Source organism: Andrographis paniculata, unplaced genomic scaffold, assembly GCF_009805555.1.
Source record: "Andrographis paniculata isolate CXL003 unplaced genomic scaffold, ASM980555v1 Contig45END, whole genome shotgun sequence".
Lineage (NCBI taxonomy): Eukaryota > Viridiplantae > Streptophyta > Magnoliopsida > Lamiales > Acanthaceae > Andrographis > Andrographis paniculata.
The window spans coordinates 1456034-1469505 of record NW_026137579.1 but is presented as its reverse complement, the minus strand read 5'-3'; the positions used below and the strand labels follow the sequence as shown (position 1 = coordinate 1469505).

Here is a 13472-nt window from a genome sequence, read left to right as displayed (position 1 = left end):
TATTGGCATCAATTAAGCTATATATACTCGGTAAATCCACATGCAAAGTGTTAAATATAAATATCTCCTTATTTCTTCTTTTAGTATATGAACAAAGTACTTTTTGTTGTTGTTGTCAGGTACTAAAAACAGCAAACTATTTTTTTACTGTTGCAAACAGATACAGATTGCAGGCAGATCCAAATATGCAACAACCGTATTTTTGTTTTATCTTGTCCATTTTGTCCTATCTATCTTAATATTTATACAAGACAATTTGATAGAATATGATAGTCAAAAGAATTTCAGATTTATCTTGAGAATCGTCACATTTCATATGTGTGCTAAGAGAATTAATTGTTCATTGAATTACACTCAAACTAGGTTGGTGTATACACAGCATGGGATAGTCTTGGTTTTAGTGAGTGAACACATTTTGAGAGCTTATCATTAAGAGAGAAAATTATTGTAGAAGCTCTCATTCGAGTCCTTCTTTATTTTTATGATTTTCACATGTGTTTGATACACAAAACTCACCGAAGGAGTTGCCGGATGAAGAAGTTTTCGGAGACCAAAGGAGATGACAATCAGCTTGTTGGCTATATTATTTTAAACTTGTTACATATACCGGTGTCAGTACGCATTTGTGACTTCCATGCGCAGTGAATGCAAAGTAAGTCTTTATGGAGGATATGAGTTCAGACTATTTTTCATATTGATTGTAGTGTAGTATTTATTGAATTTGGATTGAGATCCCCAGATATAGGTTGTTATAACCGAACTGGGTTAACAAAGACTAATTTATTGCTTTTCTGCTGTTGTTAATATGAATTGACTACGCTTCAAGATAAGTTGGTCATATTTTGATCCACCATTTCCCACCCTAAAGTAAACACAAATTGTGTATTTAGGGGCCTATGATATTTTAAATGTGTTTTTGATAATAGTTATTTGAGAAGTATTTTAAACACAAATTTAAACAAGAATGGAAATGGATATTGATTTGATGTACTCCAACATTTTTAAATTCAAAATAAATTTTTGGATTTAATTTTTTAAATAAAAAATATATGTTTTCATTATAATAATTTAAAAATAATAAAAAAATTTGTATGTGATCTCTTTAAATAAATATATAATTATTGAATGGGATAGTGAATGTGTAAGGAAATGCAAATCAACATAATATTTTGTACATAAAATGAGTACATGATATGATATATATTTGTAAGAAAAAAAATAAAATAAAATAAATCAAAATGAACAAATTAAGTCACGTCTTATTTGAAAATTATTCAAGGCAACACACATACACGTACGTAGGGCATATTTCATCACAAACACACATAAATTATTCCATACATAGGAAATTCATAATTAATGAAAACATATATATATATATATATATATATAGAGTGAGGGGGAATACTACTGAATGGTTCCATGCATGCATATATATATATATATATATTATGCGCCGAATATATGAGCCTCGATGTCGGTGGTGAATCCAATGACGAAGTTGAGGACGGAGACGGGGTGGGGATTGTCGGGCTTGAGGAGCTCGTAATCGAGGGTCCAAGTGACGTAGTCGACGCCATTTTTGGTTTCGACGTGGAAGCTGGCGGAGAAGGTCTTGTAGAGCTCCAAGAGATCCCCGTCGATGAATTTGTAGGTCAGCTGCCTCTTCTCCTTGTCTAGGTTCTCTATCACTTGCTTGCAGGACCCCTCTTTCCCATCTAATTAATTTAATAATAATAATAATAATAATATGTCCCACGTTGGATAAAACAAAATGTGAAAACTCCTTTGGTTTATAAGGTTAAAATAAAATTGAATTGTAATACCTAGAGTGTATTTCCACTCGAGAATGGAGCCGTTGGTGTCGAAGGAGCCCTGGTGAAGGACACAGGACTGGAACTTGGAAGGTGTGATTTTGGTCATGTGGGGAGCGTTGTTGGTGAAGATGGCGTTGAACACATCTCCCCCTGCCTTGAATGCCACCTGCCCAACCAGTTTGCAGGGGAGTGACGCCATTGATTATTATTATTATTATTTCTAGGTATTATTATTATTATTATTTGATTTGATTTGATTTGATTTCAGGGGTTTATATAGTTGAGTTTTGATTGGACCCTATTTGATTAATTAATTAATTAATTAGGTATTGGATTGGATATATGGATATAATTGAGATACGAATGAGATCCTCTTCCTATACTTGATGAAAGAAAGAAAACAAATGATTTTCAGACAGTGACTAGCTTAGGTGTGAGGAGGAAGGTGTATGTGTCTGCGTCTGCGACTGCATGCATGTGACTTTATCGCTAGATGGATTACACTCGATCTTTTTTTTCTTTCCTTCTTTCAAATGGATGGATGGATAGTGACAGTTTCCACAGGCTCTTGCATGCAAATGTCTTCTCTTGCCTTGCCTTCTAAATGAAGATTATTACAACTCATGAGATTTACCAAAAAATGAATGAAATGATTTCGATTATATTGTTTAAGTTTTTGTGGATTTTATGAAATTCTTGTATGATTTCTATTTATATATTGAATAGCGGGCGAGCTCATTCTGGTGCTGAACACGACTAATTAATTCAGCCAGAATATTGTAATGATAAATAATATATGCTTTATATATGTCTTATATTGGAAAAAAATGTGAGAACTCTTTTTACTTGATGAAAAATTACTCCATTTAATACCAATTGACCATGATTGAATTTTCGAAATTATCATCTACTTACTATTTAGAAAATATGGATTGTTTTGAGACAAAATATAGTCTACTACTAGGACCAAGTCTTTTGGAGAAATCCTAAAGCAATCTTGTGCACATTTGACTCAAAGCAAAACAACATGTCCTTAGTTCATATGTGATGAATTTAAAAATTAAACAAAATATTAACCATCTTTAGCAAATATTATCATGAAATTTTTTTATTACAAATAAATAAATTCTTATGATTTATGAATGAAGTTGATTAATATGGAAATGAATAATTTTATCATTCAAATTTATATTTTTTTTGTTTTTTTTTTTGTTATTAACAAAAAAAAAAATCGATAAAAAGATTCTATTTCTGTAATAAAAAAAAAAAAGTAATTATTTTTACCTTACAGTACGACTTGTAACCAATTTTGCATATGAGGTGCATGGAGCATTATCTAAAGTACAAATCAATTTTACTAATATTTTAATACTTAACTATCAAAAATATTTTGGGGGCGTTTGGGCAAATAGCTTTTTGAACAGCTTTTAGTTTATTGAACAGTTTTTTAATTATTTGACCAGTCAAAAAGTTAATTTAGGCGTTTGGTAAATTAGCTTTTTGAAATAGCTTTTTGAACCCAAAAAGCTAATTTCTGAAAAGCTAATTTACCCAACGTTTTGAAATAGCTTTTTCTGTAATTTTTTTTTTATTCCATATATGCCCTTAAAAATTTATCATATATTTTACACAAATAAATATATTTTGATTATTTATTAATTATATTAGAATATTTTATTATATTATAGTTTCACTTTTATAAATTTAAAATAATTAATTTTTATATAAAAATTATTTTAATTGTAAAATATATAAATTTATTAAAATCAACATAAAATAAAAAATATAAATATTAATAATTTATTTTTTATTAAAATTACATTATATAAATTTTATACTAAAAATAAATTAAATAAATTAAATTTATTGAAAATTATAAATATAATGAATTAATCGATAACTAACATAATAAATATATAAACGAAAAATTTATTATTTTATATTTTACATTATTTTCAATAAAAAAATTATTTATATATTTTAATAAAAATATATTATTTTTTAAATCTAATTGTAATAAAAATAAATACTTTTATAACATTTTTACAATTTTTAATAACTGATAACAAAAAATTTTAAACATTCTAAACTCAAAAAACATAATTGAATATATTAGAAACAAGAATAAAATAAAAATGTCCTCAATTGTCATTTTAGCTAATATCAAATAGTTGTTTTACCAAACATTTTAATACAAACAGCTAATCGAATCAGCTAGTCAAATCAGCTAATTGAATAGCTAACGGCTATTAGCTAATTTGCCAAACACGTCTTGAAACTAAATTCGAACATATATCACTAATAATTAGACTGGTGGGTTGTATTTATTAATGATTTTCATCATATATATAATTTTATATTCAATATCGATTTTTATATAAAATATTATATCCATATAATAATTATTTTACTTTAAATATCAATAAAATATATATTTATGTAAAGTAATATGTAAACAAACTCAAATTCTATACTTTTAACTTGTTTTTTGCAATTTTCATCCTAAGTATATTTTTATTACGGTCTAATTAATATTGTATCAAATATTTAAATTTTATTCAAAATATTAAAATTATAATATCCTTTTTAATCAAAACATCATACAAAGTCTTGGAATTTGTTTTTTATGATTTATAAAAAAAAAAAAAAAAATGTAGTTCAAAAAAAAGAAAAAAACTTGAAAGAAGCATCACATCTTACTTTCAATTCAAATTAAATTTGTATGGCTCCAAACAAAATGTTTATTAAGCTTTTTGTTGAAACAAAAAAAATATAAAATCGTAATTAAATGGTTTTGGTCATTTAATTAGAGTAAAAACCTTACACATATATTATGTGATTCTTGAAACAAATTGAAATTAAATGAAAAGCAGAGAGTGTATGCAGCAGCAGCAAATACATTTATTTGAAGAAACAAGAAAGATCACAACAACAACAGTATTCAAGCATGGAAGAAACCTCCCATGACACATTTATTCTTCACACATTTATAAATTTTTTGCAACTTTCTTAATCCATTCCATAACAAAGACAAGTAACAAAGCAAGCAAATCGAATCCAATCCAATCGAATAGGCCATTTATCCAAAGATATGTGTCTCAATGTCGACAGTGAGCTCGATGGCCAACTTGAGAAGAGTAATGGGGTGAGGAACGTCAGCATTCACCAGCTCATAATCTATGGTCCAAGTGATGAAGTCGACGCCGCCGCTTGTCTCTACGTGGAACGTAACGATCAAATTTTTGTAGAGCTGCACCAAATCTCCCTCAATGAACTTGTAAGAGACCTGTTTCTTCTCTTCATCTAAGTTTGTAATGACCTGTTTGGCTGTCTCTGTCTTCCCCTCTTCAAACATATATATATATATATCAAATCAAAATCAATATAACAAAATTATAACCATCACATGTGTATATATATATATATATATATATATGTTTATATGTACCGTGAGTGTAGTTCCATTCGATGATGGATCCCTCGGTGGCGTAGGTCCCGTTGAGCAATGTGCAGCTCTGAATCTTCGAAGGCGCGGCCTTGGTGAAGTGGCCGGGATTGGAGGTTAAGAGGGAATGGAAGATATCTCCACCTGCCTTGAAAGCAATTTGTCCCACCAGCTTGCAGGGAAGAGAAGCCATTTGGATTGATTTTCTTACTTTCTTGATTAGTGTTTGATCAGTACTGTAATGTCCATTGCTGCTGCTAATTAATGTATTTATAAACATACTGTTTTGGTGTATTGATTATGTATTTAATTAGTGTGGGTTGTGATCTTTTTTTCTTGTTTGGTTTGTTTAATGATTTTCTGACTGCGACTGTTTCAGCACATTGCTGCAAGGAAATCGTGGAATATATTATGAAAATGAAAGAAGGTTTAGCCAATCCTCATGCTTCATGCATATTGATGATCGATTGATCGAAAACGCAGGAAACTTTAACTTGTGAGGATTGAACAATCGGATTTGGTGGATTGATTATATCTGATAATCTGATCTGATCTTTGTCATGTATGAAGATCATCTCTTCTCTCACAAGTTTCACTTATTGCTTGCTCTACTCTTGATCAATTTCTTGTAAGAGAAATGAATTAATTAGTTTGAGCTGTTGAGAATATATTTTGGCCTTTTATGTTGTGAAAAAAACTTCATAAAAAAGTTCCAAATCCAGACAAACAAAAACATTACCAAACTCAGACAAACACACCCATGATCTAATTTATGTATGTCTTATTGTAGTGACATTCGGTGGGTTAGGGTTCGTCAGTAAAACCTCAGCTAAAGATTTCAATATTGAGAACCCTTGAATATAAGCTTGAATCACTAACAAAGTTACAATATTATGCTGTTATTCAAGGATTTATGAATGTCAGATAAATGAATCTTTATTCAAATTTGTTACGAAAATCATCAGTCTTTACATGTCCTCGAGTTGATTCAATATAGCAGGCCAGCAACAAAAGAAGACGTAATCATCGTCGACAGCAGCAGCAGCTCTCTAGCCGAAAATATGAGCCTCAATTTCTACGGTCAATTCAATGACAAACTTAAGAACAGAAATCGGGTGTGGAAGAGCAGCATCGAGCAGCTCATAGTCGACAGTCCAAATGATATAGTCCTTTTCAGCTCTCGTCTCCACCTGAAAGGCGAGAACAAAGTTCTTGTATCGCTGCAACAAATCTCCCGTGATGAACTTAAAGGCGACCCGCCTCTTCTCCTCGTCTACACTCTCAATCAGTTGCAGGCAAGTTCGCTGTTTTCCGTCTGTATTCAGAAACATAATACACGACAATTAACTCCAATTATTAAAACCCATATTCAGATAGATCCCGTTGATCATAAAGCTTACCAAGATAGTAGATCCATTCGATGACTGATCCAACAGTTTGAAAGCTTCCGTGACGAATATTACAACCAAGAATTTTTGTGGGTGCAGCTCTGACCAAGTGCTGGGGATTAATCGTAAATATGCGATGAAATACATCGCCACCAGCCTTGAAAGCAAGCTGTGCAGTCATCTTACATGGAGGCGAAGCCATTCCTTAATAAGTTCTTAATTTCTGTCCCAATCCTAATGTGCATTCAAAGGCTCCAATGGAAAAAACAAAATCTAACTGATGATACAGTAGAATTCTACATAGAACAAGCATTGTATTCAATCCATCCTTCCTCAGTTAATTTAGTATTAAAACACTTTCTTGTTGAGGTTATTCAAGTATTGTCGACAACGACAGCTTCCACATATTTTTCATGTCACAATAATTTTAATCGATACTACGGAAAGCTCCTACATTTTATTCGAGTATTGATGCCTCTCTTTTCTTGCTTCTCTGTTAGATTATCCCTCCAACAAATGCACAAATTTGCACATCAAGTTCTAGTGATTATTAAATATCTTTTCCATTTAAACTTGTTGGTCCAAAAATAATCTTTCTGATGCACATTGTTAATCAGGATGATTTTCAGCCATCTCCTAAGCTTGAATAAAATATAGCCAAGTCGAAATTAGATTGCAATTTTTCTAATTTACACTATATCAGGAATAAAAAATTTCAGCATATTACTTGCAAAAACAACTTGAGAAACCAAACTTATTCAAAAAATTCGTTGGATTACAGCAACTAACTGAAGGCAGCTAAGAACAACACGAGGCAACTCGAAGAGGCATTTCAACAAACACCTTTAGCTCATAAATTCAAATACAGATTAAAAGCCAATTCGTGATTTACAATGCACGCTATCACTCAGAGCACAATCAAATTACACAAATGTAGACGCCAAGAATGATAAGAGCGGTACCAAACAACGCCAGGCCGAAACGAGTTTCCTCTCCAAAAAGGATCCCAAAAACAGCCGTGGCAGCAAACGTCGTGGCATTGGTCACCGGCACAGCAAGGGAAATAGGAGTTCCACCCAGGATCGCAAAGAAAGTGGCTGACGCTGAGAGATTGATGACGAAGGGCAAAGTGTACTGCCATATCAGGAGAAGCTTCAACCACTTTCTGAGCAGGGAAGCCTCCGTTTGAGGAGTGGATTTCAGCGCTTCGTCCCATATGACTGCGCCTCGGCGCATGAGGGCGTTCGTCGCCCCCCATACAAGGCCTACTGCAACCATCTTCTCCACATCGGTTCCCAACATCACTGCTTCTTTGCTAAATCGGAACGAAATTTTCTCAAGTGGAGTGATGATCTTCTGTCATGATCCAAACTCCGAAGTTTCGATTTTTTCCCAAGACAAACGAGTTTGACTTTTGACCAAATGACCGGAAGGTGGATTTTACATATATGCCCTCCCTCATTATATATATATTTTTGTTTAATTATTTCCTACTATTTAATGGAGAATCTAAATTTATAAATAAAATAAAATAAAAATAAAAATAAAATAAAATCTAGTGACAATTTGACACTGTTTGTTTATGTTTCTAAATTTATTCCTGCAATATTTATTTTACACCCACACAAAAAAAAAAAAATTAAATATTACTCCATATCCAAAATATTGCATATAGTAGCTATTTCTTACATTAAATACTTGTTTTTTTTTTAATCAATTTTTTTTTTTTTTTATTGTAAACAATCATAGCAATCTAAAACTCCGACAGATGTCTAAACACAATGTAAATATTGAGTCAAATGAACATTACTGATTAAGTATATTATTATCATATGATAACCATTATTTCTGTGGTGAATGATGGTAAATCAATAATTAATCATGAAATATTACAACATATAATTATAATACTGATTCCGTTTAGACAGAATATTTGGAGACTTAATATATCTATATATTTGATGTATTTTTTAAAAATTAAATAATGTTAAAATCTCTAAAAATATTGTGCAAACAAAACTTATGTCATATAATTGTATGACATGAACAATATTATTCGTTATTGTTGTAATAGCCAAACTTATTTATTTTGATAGAATTATTTATTCTACGTATTAAAAAAATCAAGAAGGGTGGGGGAAAAAAATACACACATACACAAATAAAAGTTAATGAAAATTGGTAGCTGGAAAATATGTCGAATTTCAATAATATCTCTTATATTGTATGTTAAGTTGTAGCAATCCCTAGAGGAAATCAAAATTTAAAAATCCGAATATTTTTTTATGATAATTATTTAATTTAAAACTATTTACTTTGTGGATCAACTCCAAAATAATAATAATAATTATAATAAAATGGGGAAACATTCAATTCATTCTCTAAATTACTACACAAATGATAATAATTTTGATTCCCAATTATAATTAGTTGGTTGATTTACCAAGAAACCGAGTGGAAGTTGCATATTATCTGATCAATTAATTAGTGTATCGGTTACAATGTTGTTAGTCCGTCTTTCAAATCTATATTCATTTTCTTTTTTGAGTTGTCTGTTGAAAAATATTCTCATTTCCTTTTTACGTAAAAAAAATTATTACTCACTATGTCCAATTTTAATTGTCCTATAGTATATTTGTACGATTTTTTAGGTGATTGTTTTTTTATCTAATTTTTAATTGTATTGTAGAAATTAAAAATAATAAATGAATGAAAAGTAAAAATATAAAATTTGTGTTTAAAAAAAAAATAAGATAATAATTGTTGGACGTCCTAAATAGAAAAGTAGGACATTAGTCTGTAGACGGATGGAATATATTTTTGTAAAGTTCTTACTATAAAAAGAAAAAATAATCATTATTACTCAGTTTTATTAAAATCCACACAGTATAATTTTAAATAAAAGTCATACAAATGTGGATTTAGTTTGAATCATGTCTTGCCAATGACATATTTTTGTTTCATTTATATATACAATGTTGTGATGATTTGTTGTGAAAGACAAGATCCGAAACACTGGATAAAACATATGTCTTAAAAATCTTACAAAACTAAATGTTGGTAAGATTTGTGTTTGTATTTTGTATTTAATAATATATATAATAATGAAATGTATGGAGTTGGGAATTGGGATTTGGGAAGGCACTCCCAATATATTGGAAATTCAATCCATATTACCTAATAATTAATATATATGTAAATTTGAACACAATCAAGAATGCCAGCCGAAGCATCTGATTTGATTAATTACTCCAGGGCAGAATAAATAAAAAAACATTACAGAAAATAAACATATATATATATATATATTCTAAGTATTATTTAACATAATAAAGCAAATTAATTAAGAGATCTCTTAATTGAAATTAAATCTGTGACAGCAGCTGGAAAGTTCAAAAAGTTCTATCTTCCTACGATCCCTTTGTCCTCCAAAGAACAAAGAGAATATATTCTAAGGATTTCCCAAGATTGTATAACATCATCTCATTCTCCCAACCCATACATATAATCGTATATATATATATATATTAATTCATATGAAATGTATAAAAATGCATTCATATAATAAAATAAAAAATAATAATGTAGAGAGCCTTGAATTAATCACGAGTGAAAAAAACCCTTTCCCAAAACGATCGAACTGTGTATGTAAAACAACCATATCCACCATCATCATCATCATCATCAAGTTTCTCCCCAATTCTTTCTCTAGTGTGTGTTTTTCTTCTGTTTTTTTTTTTTTTGTGCAGCAGCAGCAAGATTCGATGGATCGATATTCCAATCATTTTAATTTGGCAGTGACGAATGATTATTATTCACTAAAGATTAATCGACTCTAGCTGATGATCAGATCACTTACAATATGCAGCAAGCAAGCAGGCAGGCAGGCAGAAATCCAACCAGACAACTACTGCCAGACCAAATCAGACCAGACCACATGATCATACATAGTTCAAAGCGAAAGCCTGAGCTCGAGGTCGATTTCATCGGAATTGCTCGATTCGGAGTTCCCCATCAAAGAATCCTTCCTCTCCCTCATGCTCTTCTTCCCAAATGAACCCTACAAAATTGCATGCATAAAATTAAATAAAATTTGTGCATGAATGAGTGATTTTTTTATTTTTCTTTTGATTCAATTTAGGATAGGGCCATTGGTTACCTCGTTTTCGGGTTCGAAGAAAGATCTGGTCATCCTCGGATCGACATTGTAATGTGGAGCTCCATAGGTTGCTGCTGCTCCAGCATTGCCTGGATGCCATCTGCTGCAAGTTTTTCTGTTGGTTAAATTTTAAGTACAAGATATGTATGTGTCTTTAATAAATTATTTTCTTGTTGGTGTTTCTGTTAGAATTAATAATTAGCACAAGTGGTAGTGTAGTGTAGTATAGTTAGGTACGATTGATCGATCACATTTGTTAATGGATATATGAATATATGGCAAATGATTGTGAGAAGAATAAGAATCTTTTTACACGTACTAACCTAGCTGCAGCATTGGGTTGGGAAGAATCTCCATATGAGATATTTGCCTTGTCCAAATCAGACAGCCCCATCTGAAACAAACATTAAAATAATCACAATTCGTGTCTGGGTATTGCAAATCGTTTTGATTTTCTCAATCAAATTCAGAATGTGGAAAAGGGATTAATGTATAATCAAAAGACAGCCCCCCCCCACACACACACAAGATTATACAGTTCATGGTTAGTTTTGATTTGTTCAGTGAAGCCCAGATTTGCTAGAAACTAAAATGCATTTTATCTCTGTCATATTTAAGGTTAGCCATTTTAGGCATAGGAAGAATGATCGAAAATATCTATATATATATATATATATTATAACTTCTTCCTAAAAATTCAATTTTGTTTTAAGAAAACTATTGTTCAATCAAATTGTTCATTATTATTCTACTCCAATCTTTTGGGAAGTTACGAAAGAAATGGAGTAACAAGAGGAACTTCTGAAGAAGAAGAATAATAAAATTGAAAATAAATAAATAAAATACAAATCTGATCTTTAATCCTATTGTAAATTTAATTATACTTTAAAGACTCATATTTTCTAGGGTTACAAAAGTGTTGAGCAGACAAGAATTAGGGGTTTTCAGAATGAAGAAAGAAATGAGAGTGGAGTATGGTTTACAGAAACTGTAATAAACTGCAAACCTTTCATCTCAAAATCAATCTACAACATACCGACTTCGATCGCCATTAAAACACCTCAGCAGAAGAACATCAAAAGAGGGGTTTTCTTACCACGACTCCATGGTGTCCCTGAAAGCCATAAGATGGGGAAGACGACGTCGAATACGATGAAGAATGAGCTGTCTGAAGCCTGTAGTCTTCCTGCAATCAATCAATTTCAAAATAAACATCAATCTATAAATCATCAGAAAAACAAAAATAATCAAATCACAAATCACATACACTATACCCCATATACATACATACATAAACTACATCTATAATTTTATTTTTAAATATATATATATCGATGAATTAAACCTGATTGAATCCCGAAGAGGCGTAAGGATTATGAACAGAAGGGAGATAAGTGGAGCAGCCGAGTTGACTGTTCAACCTAATCTTCTCAAGCTGCGCCACGCCGAGCCCCCGCTGCGGCTGCTTCGGCTTGTCTGAATTTCCCTTTTTGCCCTTCCTCGACGACGACGGCGGCGGCGGCTGCGGCGGCGACGACCCTCCCCTTCTTTCATTCCCTGTGTAGTGAGTGGCTTCACCGTAATAGTTGCTCCCCATATCTTCAAACTTTGTCGATTCTTCTTCTGCCCTACGTTTATTGAATCTCAAGAAGAATCTGTAATCCTCGGAATTTTTATAAATTTTCTTGCAAACATTTGATGAAGAAATTCGTGGAATCGGGAGGAGATCTTCCTTTTAAGCTGTCAACACTTTGCCCTTAGTAATAATTGCATCGCTGTATCTGATTCTGCGTGGATTTTCTATGATCCATTCTGTTTATATACTAGACCTTGTCCTGACAACTCTTTCTCAAATCCCTCCTAAATTAATAAAAATATTCAATCATATATATGTGTATGTATCTGTATGTATATTTATTTAATTATTATAATCTGTCTTTAATTTCACCCTTTGAATGATTTTGAGAGTATGGGATAGAGACTGTCTCTTTTTTAAAAAAATAAAATATATTCATTTGCTTCCAGGTTTACAGCCCCATCCACGCGCACCGACTGCGCGTGTCGCCACGCACATTTAAATTAAATCATTGTACTAATAATAGAGATTATAATAGAAAAATAAATAAATAAAAATTAGTCTGTTACATTTTATTACATTTAATACAAAATAATATAATTAATATTTTCCACGTTAGTAAATCTAGGAAGTGAAGATAGGGTAGATATGATGCATTGAAAATTTTATTTGGAAAAAATTGATTGAATTTGTTGGCTAAGGAATCAGTGCCCAATCTCATACCATAATTATTTTGGATTTAGATATATATCAAATTAATTGTACAAAATAAATAATTGTAATGCCTTTTGATGGTAATTATAATTTTGAATATAATAATGCCATATCCAGAAAATTTTATGACTTAAATTTGTGTAAAAAAATAAAATAAACATTTAATTTAGATTGGGGAAATCCTGTATGGGGATTGTATTATGGGTAAAATAGAATTAAATGTATTCTCGACATTATAACCATAGATATGTGTTGCAGATAGAAAGATTTCATGTCCAATATTCTAACACAGCTAACCCATATTTAATATTAATTAATTTCACTCCACGTCACAAATCAAGGCTATGTTTGACCAAGATCAAGTTAGATCAGA

The 13472-nt window shown here is 31.0% G+C and overlaps 5 protein-coding genes across 6 annotated transcripts; all 5 read right to left on the bottom strand.

The window, feature by feature from the left end:
* Positions 1 to 1239: 1239 nt before the first annotated feature.
* On the bottom strand, positions 1240 to 9972 carry LOC127251382 (kirola-like). The gene is made up of 3 exons (XM_051275048.1): positions 9960 to 9972; positions 1827 to 2033; positions 1240 to 1718 (listed from the first exon to the last, which is right to left on the bottom strand). Exons 2-3 carry the CDS (start codon positions 2014 to 2016, stop codon positions 1450 to 1452), a joined length of 459 nt encoding a protein of 152 aa, XP_051131005.1. The 5' UTR covers positions 2017 to 2033; positions 9960 to 9972; the 3' UTR covers positions 1240 to 1449.
* Positions 4599 to 5526, bottom strand: LOC127251381 (kirola-like). The gene is made up of 2 exons (XM_051275047.1): positions 5266 to 5526; positions 4599 to 5162 (listed from the first exon to the last, which is right to left on the bottom strand). Exons 1-2 carry the CDS (start codon positions 5453 to 5455, stop codon positions 4897 to 4899), a joined length of 456 nt encoding a protein of 151 aa, XP_051131004.1. The 5' UTR covers positions 5456 to 5526; the 3' UTR covers positions 4599 to 4896.
* On the bottom strand, positions 6312 to 6852 carry LOC127251540 (kirola-like). Its single transcript, XM_051275271.1, has 2 exons — positions 6663 to 6852; positions 6312 to 6577 (listed from the first exon to the last, which is right to left on the bottom strand). Exons 1-2 carry the CDS (start codon positions 6850 to 6852, stop codon positions 6312 to 6314), a joined length of 456 nt encoding a protein of 151 aa, XP_051131228.1.
* Positions 6838 to 8021, bottom strand: LOC127251383 (uncharacterized). Its single transcript, XM_051275049.1, has one exon. It carries the CDS (start codon positions 7950 to 7952, stop codon positions 7569 to 7571), a length of 384 nt encoding a protein of 127 aa, XP_051131006.1. The 5' UTR covers positions 7953 to 8021; the 3' UTR covers positions 6838 to 7568.
* Positions 9973 to 10149: 177 nt separating the features above from the next.
* Positions 10150 to 12653, bottom strand: LOC127251942 (protein SPEAR1-like). 2 transcript variants are annotated; one of them, XM_051275903.1, is made up of 5 exons: positions 12155 to 12653; positions 11906 to 11995; positions 11133 to 11203; positions 10810 to 10912; positions 10150 to 10710 (listed from the first exon to the last, which is right to left on the bottom strand). In XM_051275903.1, the coding sequence occupies exons 1-5, from the start codon at positions 12404 to 12406 to the stop codon at positions 10603 to 10605; spliced, it is 624 nt and encodes a 207-aa protein (XP_051131860.1). In that variant the 5' UTR covers positions 12407 to 12653; the 3' UTR covers positions 10150 to 10602. The 2 variants fall into 2 exon arrangements, with proteins under 2 accessions (XP_051131860.1, XP_051131862.1); XM_051275905.1 differs by having other exon boundaries at positions 10810 to 10909; positions 12155 to 12652.
* Positions 12654 to 13472: the final 819 nt, after the last annotated feature.

Bases quoted from the DNA above. Each gene is read 5' to 3' on its own strand.
- LOC127251382 (XM_051275048.1), bottom strand. From the start codon at position 2,016: ATGGCGTCACTCCCCTGCAAACTGGTTGGGCAGGTGGCATTCAAGGCA. The intron at 1,719-1,826 runs GTATTACAATTC...TAAATTAATTAG, and splicing joins CGAGTGGAAATACACTCTAG to ATGGGAAAGAGGGGTCCTGC.
- LOC127251381 (XM_051275047.1), bottom strand. From the start codon at position 5,455: ATGGCTTCTCTTCCCTGCAAGCTGGTGGGACAAATTGCTTTCAAGGCA. The intron at 5,163-5,265 runs GTACATATAAAC...ATATGTTTGAAG, and splicing joins CGAATGGAACTACACTCACG to AGGGGAAGACAGAGACAGCC.
- LOC127251540 (XM_051275271.1), bottom strand. From the start codon at position 6,852: ATGGCTTCGCCTCCATGTAAGATGACTGCACAGCTTGCTTTCAAGGCT. The intron at 6,578-6,662 runs GTAAGCTTTATG...TTCTGAATACAG, and splicing joins CGAATGGATCTACTATCTTG to ACGGAAAACAGCGAACTTGC.
- LOC127251383 (XM_051275049.1), bottom strand. From the start codon at position 7,952: ATGTTGGGAACCGATGTGGAGAAGATGGTTGCAGTAGGCCTTGTATGG.
- LOC127251942 (XM_051275903.1), bottom strand. From the start codon at position 12,406: ATGGGGAGCAACTATTACGGTGAAGCCACTCACTACACAGGGAATGAA. The intron at 11,996-12,154 runs GTTTAATTCATC...GATTGATTGCAG, and splicing joins CCTCTTCGGGATTCAATCAG to GAAGACTACAGGCTTCAGAC. The intron at 11,204-11,905 runs GTAAGAAAACCC...TGTTTGTTTCAG, and splicing joins AGGGACACCATGGAGTCGTG to ATGGGGCTGTCTGATTTGGA.